General features: G+C 39.7%; 1 protein-coding gene across 7 annotated transcripts in view; it reads right to left on the bottom strand.

Annotated features, from left to right (window-relative positions):
* AGO3 (argonaute RISC catalytic component 3) overlaps nt 1–24,701 on the bottom strand; it is a 123,313-nt gene that overhangs the window by 85,764 nt on the left and 12,848 nt on the right. For 6 of the 7 annotated variants that reach the window (XR_012688072.1, XR_012688071.1, XR_012688070.1 and 3 more), the window contains exons 2-3: nt 15,119–15,290; nt 10,612–10,732 (exon numbers count right to left, since the gene is read on the bottom strand). Coding sequence is in view for 3 of the 7 variants with exons in the window: in XM_075195468.1 (XP_075051569.1) it covers nt 10,612–10,732; nt 15,119–15,290 (293 nt within the window). In the remaining 4 variants the exon portion in view is untranslated. Of the gene's footprint in view, nt 1–10,611; nt 10,733–15,118; nt 15,291–16,307; nt 16,395–24,701 lie in introns of all 7 variants that reach the window. The other variant, XM_075195470.1, reaches the window with a different exon arrangement.

Here is a 24,701-nt window from a genome sequence, read left to right on the forward strand (position 1 = left end):
TCGCTGTTGGTTCCTGTGGTTGCTACTGGTTACCTCCGTGTGCCGCTGAGTCCTGCCGCTGTGGTCAGCGCTATCGTCCATCTCCTGCTGATCCACTCTCCACGCCTTCACGTGTTCCACTGGCCTCTACCCTCCTGTCAGCATTGGATTTGTATCTCTTCTACTACCCTCTGCTGGATCATCTCCATTCTCCTGGGTTTCCTATGAGTCCAGTTCCACGTGTTGCTGACTCCTGTGGATTCGTGTCCCTGTCGGTCTACTCACCTGTGCGCTGCACCTGCTAGACCGCTGCTTCACCTATCCAGGGACTTCCTATCCAGTCGGTCTCCAGCCGCTCAGGTACCGCTGCAATCCCATCTGACTGCTACTGCTGAACCACGGTATGCATACTTCTCATTGACTGTGCTGTGTATTGCATATCTTGCTGGACTGTGTTTGGTTCTCTCTGGAGTTTGCTGTCCGCTGAGTCTATTGCCATCATTGACTGTGTTATCATTGTGCTGGACTACTTCAAGAGACTTTCTAGATTGCAGACCTGATCAGTCATTTATATATATGTATATCCATATTGTGCATATTACTGTGGATCGTGTATAAGGTGCCTGTGTATATCCTGTGTTGCAGTCTTCCCCCGTGCACCTCCTCACATATATATTCAGTGGTACAACTTGCTGATGTCAGACCACTGACTCCTGTTTACAGTTTCACCTGTTCCAGTATCCTCTCACATAGCAGTGGTACAACTTGCTAACGCAGACCACTGACTCCCCGGATACCTCCATTTGGATTCCATTCCTTCACTCAGACAGCGGTACAACTTGCTATCCGCAGACCGCTGACTCTCATCACCTCCTCGTTTCTGTTGGACATTCCTCCTCACTATAGCAGTGGTACAACTTGCTACCGCAGACCACTGACTACCTTCACGTGTCCTTGGTCCATACAGTTCCTCGTGTATTACTACCTCCATATTGCCAGTGCTGCTAGTCATAGACTTTCCTGAGCATCTCATCATCTGCTATTTCCTGTTCCGTGATCACCCTGCTACCAGAGTACCATATTACCACCTATACTGCTCTGGTAAGCCTATCATCTGGTGATCCCTGGGTAAAGACTCCTAGTGCCCGTGACAGTAAGATCAGGCCATGACAGACCCAGATACGGAACCTACTGCTAAAGAGATGCTGCAGCATCTGGTCAGCCGTGTGGAGCAACAGGATGCTCGCCAACAGCTGTTACTTCAATGTTACCAATCATTAACCTCCCAAGGAACATCTGGACAGACTGTTACAGCTAATATTGAAGCTCCTGTGCTTTCCTCCGTTTCCCCATTGCCATCCCAGGTGTCTACAGCTCCTACGCTTCACCTGCCTACTCCGTCAAAATATGACGGGGACCCCAAAACTTGTAGAGGTTTCCTTAACCAATGTTCAGTCCATTTTGAACTCCAACCTCAAAATTTTTCTACCCATCGTTCCAGAGTGGCCTATCTTATCTCATTGTTTTCGGGTCAAGCCCTGGCTTGGGCCTCCCCCCTGTGGGAAAGAAACGATCCAATTCTACAAGATAGTGCCAAATTCATTTCCACATTCCGAAGTGTGTTCGATGAACCAGGTCGTGTGACCTCCGCTGCTTCCAGCATCCTCCGTCTGCGACAAGGATCTCATACTGTAGGCCAGTACGTCATTCAATTTAGGATCTTAGCCTCTGAACTTCAGTGGAACACTGAAGCCCTAGTTGCCGCCTTCTGGCAGGGGCTTTCCGATAAAATTAAAGATGCACTGACTACCCAAGAGCTTCCTTCGTCACTTGAAGATTTGATCTCTCTTTGCCATCGTGTTGATATGAGATTTCGTGAAAGAGAGGCTGAGAAAACGACTTCTGCTAAAGCACCTTTTCGCTCTAACCCTCAATTTCGTCCAGTGTCACCCGCTGTGATTCCCATGGAGATTGGACGTTCCAAGTTATCTTCTGAGGAGAGGAAACGAAGAGTCAAGAATAGACTCTGTATCTATTGTGCTGATTCCACTCATGTCTTCAGCTCCTGCCCTAAGAGATCGGGAAATGCCAGGCCCTAACTAGTTCTGGAGAGGTGAAGTTAGGGTCCCTGGAGTCCTCTCCATCGTCTATGAAATCTAAAGTCTGCGCTTTTGATGTGACTATTTCCTTTGCTACCAAGACCTTTGAGTCACAGGCATTGATTGATTCCGGAGCAGCAGGAAATTTTATTTCCAAATCGTTAGTTAATCAATGGTCTCTACCAATGATTACCTTAAAAACTCCCATTACTGTGACGGCTATCGATGGATCACGTCTCATCAACGGTCTCATCACCCAGAGTACGTCTCCAGTAACCCTTCAGATTGGTGCTCTGCATCATGAAGAGATATCGTTTTTAATTCTTCCTGTTACGACAAGTCCGATTGTCCTAGGCCTTCCATGGCTTCAGTGTCACTCTCCCCAGATTGACTGGCGCACCCCTCAAGTCACGTCTTGGGGGCCTGAATGTCACCATCATTGCCTTTCCCAAGTCATTCCTCTCAAGGTACAGCAAGCTTCCATTTCAGCTATTTCACCGGGACTCCCTCCTCAATATGCTTCATTTACCGATGTTTTTGATAAAGCTCAGTCTGAACGTCTTCCTCCTCATCGTTCTTGGGATTGTCCGATTGATCTTCTTCCTGGCAAGACTCCTCCCAGAGGCCGGGTCTATCCACTCTCGTTACCTGAAACTCAAGCTACATCTGAATATATACGGGAGAACCTCCAGCGTGGGTTCATTCGACCTTCCACCTCGCCCGCTGGAGCTGGGTTCTTCTTTGTCAAAAAGAAGGATGGATCATTACGCCCTTGTATAGATTTTCGTGGACTCAATGCCATTACTATCAAGAACCGGTATCCCATTCCGTTGATCACTGAGCTATTTGACCGCATTAAGGGAGCCCGTATTTTTACTAAGTTGGATCTTCGTGGTGCTTACAATTTAATCAGAATCCGTTCCGGTGACGAATGGAAGACGGCGTTTAACACCAGAGACGGGCATTACGAATATCTGGTAATGCCTTTCGGGCTATGTAATGCCCCCGCTGTTTTTCAGGGCTTCATCAATGAGATTTTTCGGGACTTATTATATGTATGTGTCGTCGTCTACCTGGACGACATATTGATTTTTTCACAGGACCTGCCTTCTCACCACCAACATGTGGCAGAAGTCCTCTCCAGGCTACGGAAAAATTCATTGTTCTGTAAATTAGAAAAATGTTCATTCGAATTACCCCAGATTCCATTCTTGGGGTATATTGTTTCCGGAGTTGGTCTGAAGATGGATCCTGACAAAGTAAATGCTGTACTACATTGGCCCCAGCCAACTACTCTTCGTGCCATCCAGCGTTTTTTAGGTTTTGCCAATTACTATAGACGCTTCATTCAAGACTTTTCTTCCATTGCATCTCCTATTGTGGCCCTGACTCGTAAAGGGGCTAATCCTAAGCAATGGTCTACTGAGGCTATTCAAGCCTTTCAAACATTAAAAGAGTCCTTCTCTTCGGCTCCAATCCTTCGTCAGCCTGATGTGACACTCCCTTTTTTCCTAGAAGTAGATGCCTCTAATGTGGGCTTAGGAGCTATTCTCTCCCAACGCTCGGAACAGCAAAAATTCCACCCTTGTGCCTTCTATTCTCGGGGTCTCCTACCCGCAGAGAAGAATTATACCATCGGAGACAAGGAATTACTGGCTATCAAAGCCGCATTAGAGGAATGGAGATACTTGTTGGAGGGAGCTCGCCATCCGGTGACGATCTTCACGGATCATAAGAACTTGTCATATCTCCAGTCTGCCCAATGCTTGAACCCTCGTCAAGCAAGATGGTCTCTTTTCTTTTCCCGTTTTGAATTAATAATTACCTTCAAACCAGCTGCCAAGAACAAAAAAGCTGATGCCTTATCTAGAGCCTTTGCTACGTCCTCTGATATAGAAGAGGTTTCCAACCATACCATTCTAGACCCCAAATGTATCTCACTGGCTGCTTCATCCACCAAAACGCTACCATTTGGGAAGACCCTCGTGCCTCCTACTCTAAGGAGGAAAATCCTTTCGTGGTTCCATGCCTCTCGTTTTTCTGGACACGCCGGTGAACACAAGACTTTTGAGATCCTCTCTCGAAGTTACTGGTGGCCTTCAATGAGGAGAGACGTCAAAGAGTTCATTGCTTCCTGTGAATTATGTTCGCAATTCAAATCCTCCCGCAGAACCCCAGCAGGGTTGCTGCGACCACTACCCATTCCGTCCAAACCATGGACCCATATTAGTATGGATTTCGTTACTGACTTACCACCTAGTAAGAACCATAACACTATTTGGGTCGTAGTGGACAGATTTTCGAAGATGGCTCATTTCATCCCTCTGTCTGGTTTGCCTTCCTCGTCTATCCTGGCTGAACATTTCATTAAAGAGATCTTCCGTATCCATGGATGTCCATCTGAGATTGTGTCTGATAGAGGAGTACAATTCGTGTCCAGATTCTGGCGAGCCCTTTGTAAAACCTTGGGCATACGATTAGCACTCTCATCTTCTTACCATCCACAATCCAATGGACAAACCGAACGTGTCAATCAAGATCTTGAGACTTTTATAAGGATATTTTCATCAGCCAATCAAGACAACTGGGTAGAGTTACTCCCTTGGGCTGAGTTCGCCCATAACAACATGTACCATGAGTCATCATCCAAAACTCCATTCTTTGTGGTCTACGGTCACCATCCGTCTTTTCCGGAATTTCCTGCCCTCCCGCCCACCCAAGTTCCTGCGGTGGAGACTGTTTGTCAGACCTTTAAAAATATCTGGTCTCAGGTTAGAACCTGTTTGAAGAAGACATCTGTCAAATATAAATCTTTCGCTGATAAGAAGAGGCGGGCTATTCCACCACTAAAAATTGGAGATCGTGTCTGGTTATCCACAAAAAATATTCGTTTGAAGGTTCCATCCATGAAATTCGCCCCTCGTTTTATTGGTCCATATAGGATCATTCAAGTTATCAATCCAGTATGTGTGAAACTCCTTCTTCCTAAGAGTCTTCGGATTTCTAATGCCTTCCATGTATCTTTGCTCAAACCTCTTATTATCAACCGTTTTTCAACTCCTCCCTCAGCTCCGCAGCCAGTTCAAGTCCATCAGGAGGAGGATTTTGAGATTACCGAGGTACTAGATGCAAAAATTTCGCGAGGAGTCCTCCACTTCCTCGTTCATTGGAAGGGCTTTGGTCCTGAGGAGCGCTCTTGGATCAAAGCTGAAGATCTTAATGCTCCTGCCCTTTTGAAGAAGTTTTACTCCAAAAATCCGGACAAGCCCGGTTCCAGGCGTTCTGTGCCCACCTTTAAAAGGGGGGGTACTGTCACTCACCGGACCGTGAGTGCCTCTTCCCGGACATTTAGGAACCGTGGCCGTCCACCATCCTGAGGGTCTGCGCATGCGCAGCCCTTTTCTATACTTCAGTGTATACCCCTTTAACTTAATTGGCAGATCAGGCAACCTCCCTATATTAAGCACCTGTGGTCACTACCACGTTGCCTGATCTTGGAGTCTCATTCCTCATGAGTCTCTGAAGGTGTTCCTGTATTACTTGTGTATTCAGTGCTGCTGATTCCTGTGGTTTCCAAACCACTTCTACTACTGTGGTTCCATACCACTTCTACCATCAACTTTATCATCATGACTGTTTGCTGATTCCTATCCGCTGCCTCCGTGCACTACAGTCTTCTACACCACTTCAACGTTATTTTATATCAATGTGACTGTTTGCTCATTGCTATCCGCTGCCTCCGTGCACTCCAGCTTTTACCTCACTCACCTGCTTCTCATCAAGTCTGTTTGCTGATTTCTATCCGCTGCCTCTGTGCACTACAGTCTCCTGCTTGCAACTCGCCTGTGTTCAACATCGTGACTGCCAGCTGACTACTATCCGCTGCCTCTGTGCACTACAGTCTCCTGCTTGCAATTCGCCTGTGTTCAACATCGTGACTGCCAGCTGACTGCTATCCGCTGCCTCTGTGCACTACAGTCTCCTGCTTACAACTCGCCTGTGTTCAACATCGTGACTGCCAGCTGATTACTATCCGCTGCCTCCGTGCACTACACTCTCATCTCATCTTTGCTGTGACTTCCTCGAGACTGCCGCTTTTCATTACCATCTGCTACACTTCGTGATCTACAGTTCCTGCCCTGCGCTGCACTCCTGTTTCCCATCGCTGTTGGTTCCTGTGGTTGCTACTGGTTACCTCCGTGTGCCGCTGAGTCCTGCCGCTGTGGTCAGCGCTATCGTCCATCTCCTGCTGATCCACTCTCCACGCCTTCACGTGTTCCACTGGCCTCTACCCTCCTGTCAGCATTGGATTTGTATCTCTTCTACTACCCTCTGCTGGATCATCTCCATTCTCCTGGGTTTCCTATGAGTCCAGTTCCACGTGTTGCTGACTCCTGTGGATTCGTGTCCCTGTCGGTCTACTCACCTGTGCGCTGCACCTGCTAGACCGCTGCTTCACCTATCCAGGGACTTCCTATCCAGTCGGTCTCCAGCCGCTCAGGTACCGCTGCAATCCCATCTGACTGCTACTGCTGAACCACGGTATGCATACTTCTCATTGACTGTGCTGTGTATTGCATATCTTGCTGGACTGTGTTTGGTTCTCTCTGGAGTTTGCTGTCCGCTGAGTCTATTGCCATCATTGACTGTGTTATCATTGTGCTGGACTACTTCAAGAGACTTTCTAGATTGCAGACCTGATCAGTCATTTATATATATGTATATCCATATTGTGCATATTACTGTGGATCGTGTATAAGGTGCCTGTGTATATCCTGTGTTGCAGTCTTCCCCCGTGCACCTCCTCACATATATATTCAGTGGTACAACTTGCTGATGTCAGACCACTGACTCCTGTTTACAGTTTCACCTGTTCCAGTATCCTCTCACATAGCAGTGGTACAACTTGCTAACGCAGACCACTGACTCCCCGGATACCTCCATTTGGATTCCATTCCTTCACTCAGACAGCGGTACAACTTGCTATCCGCAGACCGCTGACTCTCATCACCTCCTCGTTTCTGTTGGACATTCCTCCTCACTATAGCAGTGGTACAACTTGCTACCGCAGACCACTGACTACCTTCACGTGTCCTTGGTCCATACAGTTCCTCGTGTATTACTACCTCCATATTGCCAGTGCTGCTAGTCATAGACTTTCCTGAGCATCTCATCATCTGCTATTTCCTGTTCCGTGATCACCCTGCTACCAGAGTACCATATTACCACCTATACTGCTCTGGTAAGCCTATCATCTGGTGATCCCTGGGTAAAGACTCCTAGTGCCCGTGACAACATTGTGGGATATTTACTCCTTAATTTGCCTCAGTAATGTGTTTTAAATGTGATTATGCATGGTCTGTTTTGTGTTTGTTGATTTATTCCAAAATCTATTTAACATTTTTCAAAGTTTAAAACAACCTACTTCTGTCATAAATATGTTACATATAATTTAAATTTGTGCGGTTTGAAGAAGTTTCTGTGACACTACTCTACTGTCACGCCATACCTCACAACTTTGCCAATTAACGTGGTTCTGATTTGCGAACCCCAAATGTGGCAGGGCTTACAGGGAAGTGGCTTTGGACAAATAAGGGCATGTCTTGCATGGATTAGGTCTGTGTCAGACTATACTTGGGTAAATGTTGGGAGGTATGTGACTAAACAGACAACTTTTGATATACTGGCTATAACTGATCACAAAAAGTTCTTGGCAGCAATTTTCTTGTTTAAGAAGGAAGTCCTGTGACATCACACCAGTGATTCTAAAAGGACTCCCCCAATAGTGGGCAATCCCTGGGCTCTGTAGCAGTGACCTGTGTCACTATTAGCAACAGTACATCTAAGTAGCCCTATTGTACCCAATTTACAATGAATCCCTTAGTGCCGACAGAACGTAAGACCCACCAGACAAACCAAAATCTCCCAAAGTTTAAACATTTTTTTACTACTTTAAGCCCTATCACTCCTTGAAATTTAAGAGCACTGAAACTGCGATTTCTAGAACATAGGAAAAATATTCTTAATGGGAAAATGAACCACAGTGTCTCTCGACACTTTAGTCTAGTTCATAATAGTAAAGTAGATGATTTGACACTCTATGGATTAGAACATGTTAAACAAACGGTCCGAGGGGGAGATAGATTCAAGAGACTGTGTACGCAAGAAGTTTTTTGGATTCATCAACTTGATGTCTTGAGCCCAAGAGGTCTTAATGAGGCACTGGAACTTAATGAGATTCTTTCATAAAATGTCATTTTTTTAGATTATGTATTTCTAGATAGAGAGGGGGTGACACATGGATATATACACCTGGATCTCCCAAGTACCTATGGAGTCTGTAATTGTGGTGGTGGTCTTGGTTAATAACATCTGGTGAATAAGGGGTCATTATTATATATGGATTAGATATACCTCTTTATGCTATCTTGTTGGAATAATACAAGACGGATATTTGTTTGAGGTCAATGCACATTGGATTATATTGATTTTTTTTAAATAACACCGGGAGAATTTTAATGAAAGAAAAATCAAAATTAGAAATGGATAATATAGAATAAGAAGAAATAATAATAACAATAATAATAATATTAATAACATAGATTATGTTTAAGAGGTTAGAAATTCTTTTTAACTGGTGCAAGATTTATTGGGATAAATAGTGGATTTTCATATCAAACACTTAGAGGTTCGATTTATTTTCTGTTATTGCTATTCTGCATTTTCCTTATGTATAAGGTTATCTGATGGTGTATTTCTACACATTTTGTATATAGACATGGATGTGGAGTAACTTTGTGTATTCCAATACCACATTGTTAGATCTATGCAGTGTTATAGCCGTTTATTTAGTTTGGATCAGGATTATATACACATATTTTTCATTTCAGCAATAAGTTTTTATGTGTCTTTGGGTTCGCTAGCTAGGATATGGAGCATCTACAGGATTATTCTTTTTCTGATTGGGATTTCTTTCTATGTGTCAGTTTGTAGAGGGGTGTTGTTAGAATTAGATTCACGATTTACCCCTTCTTCAGATTTAGATGACTACTGATTTTTTATTTATTTATTTGTATCTGTACCTGTCACAGTCCGTGAGAGCTGTTTTAGAGTTCAATAGGTTATACGCTTTTGCCTAATGTATCCTTTTTATTTTGAACAAGCTCATTTATTTTATATCATATATTTTAATTTATGTATTGAAAATGTAACCGCTTAAGATCTAGAGATGAATGAGATGAACATTTCACAATATAAAGATCTTTGTTTGTGAAGGGAACAAAAAATGTTTTATTTATGAATGAAAAAGAAAACTTTTGTCCCGTGAAGATGATTATTACCCATCCTCGACTCAGCGGCTACCTAATTAATGAGATGGAGAGTAATTAACATGAGCTCGCACTACAGCAATTAAACTACCTCTGATGAAATCACCCTCTGGTGATGAAACGCGTCAGAAAAAAGGAAGAGAGAGACACACTGAGCCTTGTTGATTTGACCCGCTTTACGAGTGCATCGCTACTTCCACGCTACCACTTATACTATTGATTTTTCTCTTGCCGTATGTTGCAAGTCCACAGACGCCACGGTGAGTTTCGGTCTGACTCAGAAAACATCAGTGCTCCTGTTGGAGCTACAGGCTCTTATATCTCGGCTGAATAACAAGCTTATACGGAATACGCTGTTTGCCAGGATCGTTATATCCTTCAGACCATTACATTGGAATGACACATTGAACCAAGGTCTGTACAGCATTTCCATTTATTACAAGAGAGTGAGTCATATATGTACTTTATTGAGGAGTCTGTGAATGAACGGCACTATTGACTATCATTCATTCACCATTTGCGGTCCAGGATATCCTGTATTGTCTCCCCGAGTGGAATGTTTATATCGTTGCAATTATCAGTATTTGACTTATCGGTGTGGCCACACATTCATTTCCACTTAATGACACTGGGACTGAAGTTAGCAGCACATTCCTAATGTGTTGTGATGCATCATTGATGTATCCAAATATGCTGTTTTGATACTATTGAGCGATCAGTACGCTTTTTACTGCAGTTATCAGTATTATCACTGGCCAGTGTTTGTTCTCTGTATTACAGTTTCATTGTTTTTATTATTAATAAATGTTTTTTTATCTCACGGACTGTATCAGCAGTTGATGTGTATGGCGGCTGCCAGCGCTGTTTTTTCTGTAGAACGTCAGACCCACCAGACAAACCAAAATCTCCCAAAGTTTAAACAGTTTTTTACTACTTTAAGCCCTATCACTCCTTGAAATTTAATATAAATATATTAGGTATTACACCATTCGGTAAATGAAGGGGCTTGCACTGTGTAAAGTTTAAGATTTGTCTGTTATCGTTGACATTCGAGGTTACACAATATGTGTAGCAGCAAACATTTATCTCTTTTAAAATGTAACTCTTGTACATATGTCTTGTTCAATCTTCTAATTTCATAATAAATGTTTGGTACAATGCATGTAGAATACCCCTGGTCAGTCTAATAAAGATTTTGCACTTACCCCAGTAGATGCTACAGGCAGTGGATTGGCGGTGTATAGGCTCCTTTTACCATCATAAACTGGTCGACGATCACCAAATATGGTGACTTTGAAATGCTGGACCATGGAATCAACAACCTCCCTAGTGAAAACAAATAATAAAAATATCATGTAGTGGTGGAAAAAACTAATCATCAGATTGATTGTACAAGATTGTGGGCCCCTGTTTTGCATTTGAATATATTTTATAATCAAGAAAGCAAAATGACATTTGTCCTACTGCTGCCCAACAAGAGCCCAAATCTATGAATGACAACGATGATGTTAAGACACCTAGGACAGTTCTTGCTGATTTTAGTATATTAACTTGTATGACTATTTGTATGAGCTGTGAGTGGACATATGTAGGAATACACACTAACTTCTGGGAGCTGTCCTTCTGCAAAGTTTATTATTTTAAGGGTGGTCTCCACCTATCTTTGCACACATGAAATTATACAATTGGTTAAAACAGACATCATTTGTCTTGCAGCCATTCCCCTAGACATCTATTTTATCTGTGTATTTTAGGGGTATGTCACAATAGAACTGCTTCTATATCAACCTGTAAGACTGATCCCCTGCATCAGTAGAAATAAATGTCTTGCAGATTACTTATTTAAATCCATAATACAAATATGCACCAAATCATTAACACTTAACTGATTTGATTAATGAACAGATTTTGGACAAAGCGACAGTTAAAAAACACAAAGCTCTCACCTGCTAAACTAGCAAATGGGTCATTCCACATCAAAATAAAAATTCTACCTTACATTCTCTAATTGTAATTGAATTTGCTACAATAAATGCTGCCATAGTGTAAAGAAAACCCCTAAATCTTAGGCTGATATGTACACTGGTTTTGAAGTTATTCGCCTTTAAAGCTGCAATTTTTTAAACGGAAAATTTGCTTTAGCACTTTTTTTAAATTGCATTTGTAGCTCACCTAATTGAACTACAGAGTTTGGCAAGGTCTCATTTTAAAACACTTTTTATAGGATTTCATATGATATATAACAGAGTAGTATGTTTCAATAAAAATTAAAATTGTACAATTTTCAAAATCAAAACTTTGATTTTCTCAAAAGGCCATATTTTTTACATTTTTGAAAAACATCTCAAAAATTGTTCATACTGTTGTTAATAAATCCCCAAAGTTTTATTTTGGGATCATCTGCTACAAGAGCTTTCAGTTTTGAGTGATTCACGAAAATTGTATTTATTGAGGCACTACACATCTGAGAAAATCAACAAACCAATATTTTTTTCCAGGTCATGTCATTAGAGGAATGCACATTCCTCTTCAGGTGTTTGGAGATTTTATAGCCAGCGCTGCTCCCACTTCTGCGCAGGTGTGCGAACTTCAGTGAAAAGATACTCCACGTGGAAAGACACTTCAATTGTGTTGAATAGGCCCGCCTTTTACAGGGACAGGTTAGGTTTGGGTGGGTTTAATTAATGAAGAAAAGCCCCTAGGTCCCTAATTTAAGCCCACCCAACACTGGACCATTTGTTTCACATTTGAAAAAGTGGAGTGTATAATTACAGAGCAGTATCAGACTGGGAGAATGTGTGCTGGGAGCAGGGAGGAACAGCAACTTGAAGAAGGGCTATATAACACAGTGGCAGTCTACTGCTTCCAGAGGAAACTCATACATTTGAAGTCAAAATTTGAGAAACCACAAACAAAGATCTTCTACTTCTCTGATGCGTCAGTCGCACAATTTAAGAACAAGAAAAACTTTGACAACTTATGCTCTCAAAGATGATTTTGGTATAGAAGCAGTGGCATTTTTCAGTGACTGCACGCGGCAAAGGGCCTTGCGATGGTGTAGGTGGCACAGTGAAGAGGTTAGAATCTTGAGCAAGTCTGCAACGGCCATACGATAATCAGATTCTTACACCACATCAACTTTTTGACTGAGCAGAGGAAAACATTACAGGAATGCATTGTACTTTCTCAACACAAGAAGAACATATTGAGAAAGCAATATTTCTATATGATCACTTCAAAAACACAGTAACAATCATGGGACCCTGAAATTCCATGCTTTCATACATGCAACATCCACAACAAAAATCTTTGTGAAGATGATTTTCCTGCTCACAAAATCCATTGGAACAGACATTGACAACATCCCAAGAAAAGCTCCCACTTGCTGACATCAGACAGTATTTAACTGCTGTCTAGGACAACAAATGATGGCTCGCATTTTTTGTGGAAAAAGATGAAAACACTGATGAAGTGAAAGTGACATTCCTCCAACCATCTGGTCCATCACCATCTTTATCATAGCCATGGAAGTCGGATGTTTTATGGAAACTATGGTAGTTGTTCTGTCTAAGGTGAAACAACTAACTTCAACAGGTTGAATGTACACCCTTTCTGAATGGAAATACTATAAACAAAGTTCAATTCCCATCCATGACCTTATCTGTGTGGAGTTTGTATGTTCTCCCTGTGTCTGCGTGGGTTTCCTCCGGGTGCTCCGGTTTCCTTCCACACTCCAAAAACATACTAAGAGGTTAATTGGCTGCTATCAAAATTGACCCTAGTCTCTGTCTGTAAGTGTGTGTACATTAGGGAATTTAGACTGTAAGCTCCAATGGAGCAGGGACTGATGTGAATGAGTTCTCTGTACAGCGCTGCGGAATCAGTGGCGCTATATAAATTAATGGTGATGATGAGGATTCCAACCCATCAAGTAGCACCATCCATCCAGAGCAGCAGCACCAAATGGTAGTAAGCTTTCTTATAATATGTGAATGGCATAAAATTACCACAAGTGTTTTAAATATATTTCAGTATTTAACATAATGTGATATTGTACATAATATACATCAAAGGGATTGTTTAAGGAGTAAATTAAAAGCAATTAATAGGCCTAGATAAATATCATTTTCATTATTTTAACAAACAGTCCAAATGAAAGCTCTTGTAGCAGATGATCCCAAAATAAAACTATGGGATTTATTAACAACAGTATGAACAATGTTTGAAATGTTTTTCTAAAAGTAAAAAATATGTCTGAGAAAATCAAAATGTAATTTTTTTTTGAAACATACGTACTGCTGTGTTATACAATACTGTGTAAAAGTTTTAGGCAGTTGTGGAAAAATGCCGCAAATTAAGAATGATTTAAAAAAAATAGAAGTGTTAATGGTTTATTTTTATCAATTAACAAAATGCAAAGTGAATCAACAGAAGAGAAATCTAAATAAAGTCAATATTTGGGTGTGGCCGCTCTTTGTTTTCAAAAACTCTTTTTTTTTGTTTTTGTAAAGAAAAACAAAAAAAAAAACGCTCCGAGCGCTCTTTCATAAAATACTTCACTAAATACTTATACTTTAGTAAGAGATTCTCCCTACTTTGAGCTTGTCTTATACTTGTGAATCATGATATCCCCTTATTGTTTGATCTTTATATATTATATAATAAAGTCATTTTATTAGCCCTGCGAAGATGCAGAACAGTATAAGCAGGTAAGTATTTCTGGCTATGTAGTTTGCATTAAAATATTAATTTTAAAACAAAATGGGTGTTCTTTACAACATGAAACAAGGCTGAATGATGAGCGTGGGGAGCGAAGGCTAACCCATCTGGTCCAATTCCACAGAAAGCTACTGCAGCACAAATTGCTGGCTATGATAGAAAGGTGCCAGAACACACAGTGCATTGCAGCTTGTTGTGTGTGGGGCTGCGTCGCTGCAGACCTGTCAGAGTGCCCATGCTCACCCCTGTCCACTGCCAAAAGTGCTTACAATGGGCACGTGAGCACCAGAACTGGACCATGAAGCAATGGACTGATGAATCATGTTTTCTTTTACATCATGTGGATGGCCGGGTGAGTGTGCGTCGTTTACCAGGGAAAGAGATGGCACCAGGATGTGCTATGGGAAGAAGGCAAGTCGGTGGAGGCAATGTGTTGCTCTGGGCAATGTTCTGCTGGGAAACCTAAGGTCCTGGCATTCGTATGGATGTTACTTTTACACCTACCTAAACATTGGTGCAGGCCAACTACACTCATTGCAACGGTATTCCCTGATGGCAACGACATCTCATCAGGAAAATGCGTCCTGCCACACTGCAAAAAATGTTCACAAATGGTTTGAGGAACATCACAAAGAGTTCAAGGTGTTGACTTGGCCTCCAAATTCCCCAGATCTCAATTTGATCAGCATCTATGGAATGTGCTGGAACACAAAAGTCCAAGCCATGGAGGACTCTCTTTGCAACATACAGGACTTAAAGTATATATCTGCTGCGAACGTTGTTCTTTGTGCCAGATACCACAGGACACCTTCAGACGTTGTGTGAATTCCATGCCTTTCTCGTGCTGGTTTGGCAGCACGGGAGAGACCTACCCAATATTCCAATATTAGCCAGTTGGTTTTAATGTTGTGGCTGATCAGTGTGATTTTCTACATAATTAAAAAAATCTGTGAAAGCTCTGGTGTGCCATAGTGTATTAACATTAGCTCTTACCTGTTAACCCTGCGAGGACATTTGTCTGGCTTAATGTCCACCTCATAGAGGTAGACGTCAATCTTTGGGATTTCCACTTGAAAGCAGTTGGCCAGCAGCTTGATGGGCTTCCCCATGGTGCCATAGCCAGGCCGTCTGGGCACCACGAAAAAGGGCTGCGCCCCCACGGGTCCTACAACAGGCAAACAAACAATTAAACAGTCGTATGTATTAGAAGTTACACATCTGTCAGTTTAAAAACCTCATGAGAGCTAAACCTAAAATACAAGATGATCCAATTTGAAAATGGAGTATTGTAACTTACTAATAAATAAATGCAGGAATTTGGCTGTGGGAGATGGAAAAAAAAAAACCCACAAACTTCTCCACAATCAAATCGTTTTTGCCTATCAGTGAATGCGTGGGTTAGCCTGTGGGTGTCACCAGTGAAAGCAGAAGCTAGTAGTTCAAATTTTGTTGCAGGCATAACAATAATAAAATAGATTTTATTATTATTTTTATATTTTATTATTATTTTTATAAAAATAAAATAATAATAATAATAATAATAATAATAATAAATATTTAAAAAAAAAACATCCCTTCACAAGGATACAAAAAACAAACAAAACAAAATCAACAATGGAGGAAAAGCACAGACAACACTCCTGGAGACAATTTGTGAGATGAGAATTTGCCTGCTGAATAAGGTAAAAATGTAAATTTCAATACCACCATCTATCACTTTTGGGACATCGGTGTAAACAATTAAAAATATTAATTTGCGCTGCACATCTATATTTGTAAATTACCTTTCCAGTGTGCTCCCTTTTGGAATTTAAATGTAGTAAAACAATCAAAGCCTAATCCCAATGCATAACCAATCCCGGCTCAACAGGAGTCAAAATTACGAGATAGGCGAGATCACATATGTTCACTTGCAAAACCCATGGCTCTCCTGCGGTGTGGAGGCTAATGCCCTACTTCTCCCAACTAGATTTCCCCCTATCGTCAAATACTCTCTCAAAACCTACTTCTTTACTGAAATCTATCCCACCCTCACCTGATACCACTCTTACTGGATACAACCTGCTACAATCCCAATCTAGACTCCTAATGCCACTCGCTGTCTCAGCATTGGCCTTCTGCCTCTAGATTGTAATCTCTCACAAGGACTGTTGTTCCTTAATTTTTGTTCTCATGTCCACACCTTTTCATCAACCTTGTATGTTTCTGTTCTGTTCTTTAGGTATGCTTGTTTCCCCCAATGTCTGGTGCTGCAGAGTACGGTGGCACCCTACAATAAATGACGATGATGATAAATTAGTCCATGAATGCTAGTGAACACACATTATATACACGTAACAATGGCTTACATAAACTGGCAAAACAGGAGCTGATGCTGCACCTGCATGCGAGCACAGGGTGACAAGATTAATATCCAATTTCAACACACACATTGGTAGCCAAATTCTACTGTGTGCACCTCAGGTCATTTCTGTAGTCATTTTGGTCTATTAGTGTGATCAGAAGACAGATATGGGCCATATGTGTGTTCATATTCGAGCCACATTTATGACCAGGGCCGATAATGATCTTATTGATCTTGAAAAGATCATAAGTGGGCATTGCTTCATTCTGCACAAACAAACAGTATTGGACCAATTGCTGATTATAGGCTGTGTCACAATTCACAAATGGTTATTCACAATGACAGGAGCTGTTTGTCCTGTGTAGTCACTGTATGCAAGTTAAGGGTTAAATACTAAATCTACTACTAACACTAATCTAAAGCCTGCAGCCCCCCTCCCCTTATTTAAAAATCAGATCAGGTATATCGCTAGTATAGGAAAAAAATTCTAAAATAAATGATAAACGACTATTTCACACCAATATGGGCTCCCTGAATTTCCAACAAAATCCAGATATCTTCCAACTATTCCCTGAACATCTAGCTTTCATGTTATAGATTGGCTCCTCCACTCTCTTCTTCAGAGTCCCCCGAAAGCAAAAAAACCAGAAGCATGGGAATGTATATGTTTGGAGGCACTGGTCCCCACATAGCTGGAATTTTTGTTTATATTCAAGTAGACCTAATATCTCAGGTTTCCAGATCAGATCAGCACGTCAGATACAGTTTAATTTCCTCCAGATGGGGGAGGAACAATATTGGTAAACCTCAGACTATGATTCCTATAGGAAATATAATACATCAATGCAATTCCTATTACAATCCATAGTTGAGATGACCATTGTACATATTCAGAATCATAATTTAATTCATGATCAGGGAGACAAACTCTATAAAATATGTCACACATAAAAGTCAAGGGAAACTATAGCAATAAAGTACCTTCCAAAATAATGTACCTAATATTGCCATGTTTCATATAGAAATGTGTGAAAAGTTATAGCCTGTTTATAGAATGTAAAATTATGTCTATCTAGTTCCCGAGGAAAAATATAATTTATAGAATTCAGCACCAAAAATGCATTTAACACAGGGTCATAAAAGCAGGCATGAAACCTATTAACATTTCTACCAATACTCTTTCGGTGAAGTCATAGGGAAGGGGGTGGGAAAAATAAGTGTTTGGCAATCCTTTACAGTTTTACCTGTGTTTTTAGTCTGCTACTGAGTCCAGTTTCTCCCATTCCCCTGGCTCAGATTCTGTGAGAATATGTCAATTTTCAGTTTTATCTCTTTATTTTATGAAATGATTTTGCAGTTTTATTTTGGAATATTTTTTCTAGATTGAGCATTGTGACTTTCTTTGTCACATTAAGCCTCATTTAATGATGCTGTCTTTTTGTTCTTAAAGGATTCATGTGCTAGATAAGCTTGGTTATTTACAAACACTACATGACTAGGTACAGGGAACTGTTCTGTTTACAATAACTGTTTATTTAAGTTGTACACATATGTCATGGAGTAACTGAAGAACTCCACAAAGTGTTAGCTGTGGAACCAATTCTTAGTTGTGGAAGAACTTGGGAGATAATAGTGAGCGTGAGAGATCATTTTGGGGGACTGTAATAAATTTTAGACATACCAAGTTTTTTTATTTTGATTAACCCCTTCACACTCACATGTCACACAGGCTCAGGTTAGTGCTGTGAGTAAAGCCGAGAAGTTAAGCTCAATTATTGTATCAGCTCCTTGCTAACTTACAGAAGTAACAATCTGAACCGTGAAGGTAAAACTTAGTGTTAACCTGACATTCCACTACAGGTCTGCTAAAATTAAAGTATTATCTCTCCACTCCGTTACAGACAGCTTAAGCTCCTCCCAGATCTTTAGGATAGTGTGAGATTGTATATACATGATAAAGCTGAGAATTTAGCCACGTGAATTACTGTGACATCATTGGCCCTGAATCGGTGGTAGTCAAAATTCTGAAACAAATAACACAGACACTGACTATATAACATAAAAATGGCAATTACTATGAGAACAACGTAAAATAAATATATAGACTTACAGAGAAATAGGGGTCAATTCAATTGACTGTGGGTTTTTGTTTTACACCGCGTAATTTTAACGCAGTTTTCACTCATTTTAAAGCGAGTTAACTTTACCCCATATTCAATTACATTTTTAACGCAGATTTTTTTTGCACAAACGGTCCTATCGTGGATAAGTAGAGGATCCATCAAAAGTATAGGCAAGAAACGTTAAAAGCTATTCAATTGTTTTTTTAACACGGCGCGGTAATCTGTCAAATCTCCATTTTCATCTCGCACCTCTCATGGCTGTGCAAAAAATTAAAAACATAAGAAAACTATTTGAAAACATGTAATAACGTAAAAAAAGATAAATTATGTTTATCAGTAATGCATAACATGAAAAAAGTGATTTTCATTTACAAAAAGCATGTAAAAAAAAATTCATAAAAATAAAAAAACACACTAAAACGGTCGCGTCAGCGGGTCAAAACCCGCGCAGGTATTTTTTATTTTATTTTTAACCTGGTGGGAAAAGAAAAAAAAACGTGGTCAATTGAATTCCCCCCATACAGTACATTTCCGACCTGGTTTTGACTCAGCTCCTATTAATTGTGACCAAAGAAAATGCCTGCATTTAGAATTGACGTCAATTAACATAGTGACACTAACATTTCTTGTTTTAAAGCGGCAATGCCAAGACCCAGTGCCTCAATAATCCAAACTAAGAGTTAGGATTAGTGTTAGGGATATGGTTATTATTAGCGTAGGGAGCCAGGTCCTGGTATTGTCGGTTTAAAAAAGGAAATGTTGGTGTCGCTATGTTAACTGACGCCAATTGTTAACTGACGAAATATTTTGTGTCATTTTGTTGGTAAGTCTATATTTTTTAAGGTCGCTCTCATAGTGTTCACAAATTTTATGTAGTTATAGTCAGGGTCTGTATTTTCGTCCTCGCTACAACGACCACACCAGTATGAATGAACCAATCCACGCAGTGGTTTTCTGCAAGTCAAGGCTGTTCACAGAGTTAAAAATGCACACCCCTCCCCTCCCTCTAACATGGTATCCTGCTGCTGAGGATTGGACATATTTAGTATAAACTCTGCAGTTATTTCAGATGCATTATTCAGCTCTGTAAAACAAAGCTTTAAATAGAATATAAAATATATATATATATATATTAAATTTGAAATAGTGATTTTATTTGCTGTTTAAAAAGTGCACACTAGCACACTGCCATCTAAATATTACCTTAATGCATCGTTTTAAAAATGTTACAGGCCACTAAAGAGTGAATAAACAAAAGACTGTCTCCCTCTCTGTCTGTCTATGTGTGAGTGTGTGTCTATATTAGGGAATTTAGACTGTGAGCTCCAGTGGGGCAGGGACTGGTGTGAATGGGTTCTCTGTACAGCGCTGCGGAATTAGTGGCGCTATATAAATAAATGATGATGATGATGATGAAGGCATTAAAATCAAAAGGTTAGCAAAGCTGGAAAAAAAGCCCAAACAACAAGTGGCTGCTATATTACTATATATTATTTTATATTCTCAGTTTAAAGTGTACACCTAAGATTATTTTCTGTGTAACAGTTTTTCCCCATCATTTCTTAAATAGTTTTAAAGTTTAGTGAAACAACCATAACTTTATGCCTTAAAAAAATATATTTCAACAGATTCATTTTTTTTCTGCTACATGATGTGACTTCCCCCTCAGTAACTGAAATTTTCTTAAGAGGGGCCCCAAATATTCTCGTACATATTTAAAGATCCAGTGTGAGTTAGGACACATTGCTGAAAAATGAGCTCATCTATTGGGGAAAGGGGGGAGTATTTTGGGCAGAATGGAATTTCCTCTGAATAGACCTGAGCTTACAGTACTAATTGTAAAGCGTTTCCCCACCCACTTATTTGAGAAAAAAGTACCTTACACTACAACGCAAAACCATCTTAGTTTTAAGATCAGCGGGAGTCTCTCAAACTTTCTTCATGCACTGACTGCAACTACCCACAATTTAACTAATGTGCTGTAATTTGTTAGGATTGTTAAAAGTGAAAAAGTAGCTATAGTAACTTATTAAATAGATGTGTAATAAAAATAGAAGTGTGACCATACATTTTGTTTGTATGTGGCAATCAGAATAGCTTTATTTTTCAATTAAAAAAATATATCAAATACAGCTTAATAGCACAGAACATCATAATACATTTTCTAGATATTAAAGATTTTTTTATTTTTGTGCAAGCATAAGTGATATGAGAAGTAACATCTTGATAAAATCATAATAATAATACTACACAAAATATTATATCTGAATCAAATGTGTAAATGAGTCATAACATTTTTAAAAATAAAGGAGAATGAATAAGTTGTCGAGAATTATAACAAAGGTTAAGTTAGAACTTATCATAAAAATACGGAAAATAATATAGCTGTGGAGGTTACTATACAATTTCACTAAATAAAAAAAATAATAATTACTAAATAAATATAAATAAACATGCATATTTATATTTAATAATTATCATTTATTTTTATTCAGTGAAATTACATAGTGACCTCCAAAGCGCTATACTTTCCCGTATTTGTGCGAGTTTTCTGTCTATTGACATTGAATTAGCTGCAGTGATCAATTAATATTTTGTAATTTTATTTGTATTGGTGCTTATATTATTTATATCAGACTCAATTAGAGTTCTATTTCCGCTATCAGTGCCAGAGTCTGTCCCTCCCTTAATAGAAGGCTGTTGTTAGAAACTATCATATGCTCCAAAATCATAGGAGGTATGAGTGTTATACATTCCTCTCTAGGGGAAGATTTACTACACCTTCTAAAAGTAGAGATGTTTCCCATAGCAACCAGATTACAGCAGCCAATTTCTACAATATACTAGATAAATGATAGCTAGAATATGATTGGTTGCTATGGAGAACACATCCAATACTACCTTTTAGAATGTTTAGTAAATCTACCCCTAGGAGACTTGTGGATGACGAAATGTGGAACGACAGACACATCATGCTAGATCATTAGGAATAGAAATGTATTTATATTCCAGAACAGTAAGCATTAGGTTTTTTTGTCTTAATTTGTTGATTTAGAAAATGTATCAAAGAAAATAATGAAGATAATCTGTCTTGAAAGTAATGTCCTTGGCTGTTATAATGCATTTGACTTGTGTAGTGAAAGGTTACTGCAATGCAAATCAAGTAATGGTGGAAAAAAAGAAAAAAAAAAAAAAAAAGAGAAAGCCAAGTAGAAAAAGAGATATTGGGAATTATGTTTGTGGTCACTCAATACTGTGGTTAAGAAATCCCGCTTTACATCATAGGGGGGAATTCAATTCCCCCCGAAGTACTGCCGCGCTAAAACTATTACCGGTATTACGGTAATAGTGCGCAGTTATTACGTTAGTTCTAATGCCAGCTTTTTGCTCGCAGCTCCCTGAGCTGCAAGCAGAAAGCCGTGTTAATATTATCGTAATAATGGTAATATCCATAACGTGGCGGTAATTAGAGGGGAATTGAATTCCCCCCATAAAGTTCTAAATACATCAATTAAAGCATAGAGGTAGAGGGCAGGTGTCATTTAACATTGCAGTTCAGCAAAATAAAAAGAACAAACACATAAATAAGTCTAATATTGTTCACATAAACACAATAACATTGCCAGTTGTATGTAATGTTTTTAAAAAGTGAAAGATGCATGGACCTTGAGTATGAAAGAAATGTGTATTTATGCTGTGTACATAACCCATTCATTACCACAGGGGTTCTGATGCACAAATAGTAGAGAGAGCTTTCCATCACACCCCCCACCCCACAATACTATGCACACAAACAGTTCATTTCACTATCCCTTTCATAAGCACACTGAACTTTCCCTGATCCTGGCCTCAAATGCCTTCTGCACAGAGAAGCAAGTCAGTGAACCAGAATGAACTGCATGCACTGAAACCAATACTTTGAAAGAGCAGGGCTGAGCCACTAGCTGCAGTGGCAGGAACCATGTAACTGTGAGATCACCAGTGTGATATTTGGAGTTCCACTTTTCATCAACAGCTGAATTAAGATCCAACACCTCTTTTGTAGTCAGTACACACTGAAGAGGTCACTTATGCAAACTACGCCAGTTAATAACCACGAGTACTAAACATGTTTTAAAGGAATAAAAATGATAGCATCAATTACAATTGTAATTTGTTGTGTGCCATATTATTTGCCCCATATCTAGATGGCTGGTTTTGACAAACTGGTTTGTTTAAACTAAAAAATAAAAAGGCAAAGCAAGCTGTTTGCTCATGTACATAACATGCACACACAGGGGGGTAAACATGTCAGAAGATGAGAGCCGATGAGTACATCTATATCTGTGTCAAAGAATTCAGAAACTACCACACACTAATATATAAACATTTTTAAAAGACTATGTATGCTCATGCAAGGGCCTCCATGAGACAATTTCCTCAATAAAATATGTATACTTTTGACACTGAAAAGACCAGGGAGTAAATGTATCAAGCTGCGAGTTTCTGGTGGGTTTGAACAGTGGAGATGTTGCTTATAGCAACCAATCAGATTCTAGTTATCATTTATTTAGTACAGTCTACAAAATGATAGCTAGAATCCAATATAGGCAACATCTCCACTTTTGAAACCCAATGGGATCTTGCAGCTTGATAAATGTAACCCCTGGTCCGAGTCCGAGTCTGAGTCATACATTTTAACTTGTACATTTTTTCCCTTTTTTTTTTAGTTGTACCATTACAATGATAATATATGGAAAAATGTACACCCCCTACTGTAAATTATGAGGGTTTTATTAAAGTTAATGAACACCGAGGCAATGACATCACATCTAATATATATTTTTACAGGAGTATATTAGCATCACATAATAATACATTGCCTTAAAAATATTCCTCATGGGCAGAGAAGGCAGGAGATGTAAAATAAAAAATGTATAAAGTATGTTGGAAAGTTTTCAATAACTCAAAAGGCATAACATTTATTTAATACTGCCTAATAACACAAATATCACAAAATGTGAAAACTTTCCATGCCCATAAAGATCATGAACAGTTAAAAAAATACACCCAATGCCAGATAAGTCACCCAACTTGGTCCTCCGATGACTAAGCGCAATGAAACGACTTCTGACTCATATATTAGAGATTCATGTATGAATCATATTCCTTTTGTGCAATAATGGCTTGTGAAACCGGTGTGCAAGGCACTTCTGACAAGAACAACATTTTCCTGCCATACTCTCACATACTCAGCTTTATACAGAATTAGAGGTATTTTCAGTTAGCAATTTAATCTAGCTCCTAAATAATCTATTCAGAGAAACATCTCATTGTTATTGAAACAGCTTTAATCTTACTATGCCGTTAAGTATTGCTATAAGGACTATTCATCATCATCATTTATTTATATAGCGCCAGCAAATTCCGTAGCGCTTTACAATTGGAAACAAACAATAATAAAACAATACTGGGTAATACATACAGACAGAGAGGTAAGAGAACCCTGCTCGCAAGCTTACAATCTATGGGACAATGGGAGTTTGAAACACAAGGACATGTGCTACATCATATTGCACACTGGACCAGCTGGAACGCAAAGGTAAAAGTACTGAGTGGGCTGTGTGTGTACCAATGTTGGTCAGAGGGTTGTTGTCTTGTGTTAGCTGTGTAAAGGGGGGTAATAGGGGAGATTAAGATGGTGGTTGAGGAATATCATAAGCTTGTCTGAAGAGGTGAGTTTTCAGAGAACGCTTGAAGGTTTGGAGACTAGAGGAAAGTCTTACTGTGCGAGAGAGGGAATTCCACAAAGTGGGTGCAGCCCGAAAAAAAGTTCTGTAACCGAGCATGGGAGGATGTGATGAGAGTGGAAGAGAGACGCAGATCTTGTGCAGAATGGAGGTGTCGAGTGGGGAGATATTTTGAGACAAGTGAGGAAATGTATGTCGGTGCAATTTTGTTGACGGACTTGTATGTTAGTAGAAGAATTTTATATTGGCTTCGTTGAAATACAGGCAACCAATGTAGAGACTGACAGAGTGGCTCAGCAGAGGAAGAACGGTTTGCAAGGAAAATCAATCTAGCCGCTGCGTGCATAATAGATTGTAAGGGTTCAAGTCTGACTTTGGGA

This window comes from Mixophyes fleayi, chromosome 2, assembly GCF_038048845.1.
Source record: "Mixophyes fleayi isolate aMixFle1 chromosome 2, aMixFle1.hap1, whole genome shotgun sequence".
Taxonomy (NCBI): Eukaryota; Metazoa; Chordata; class Amphibia; order Anura; family Limnodynastidae; genus Mixophyes; species Mixophyes fleayi.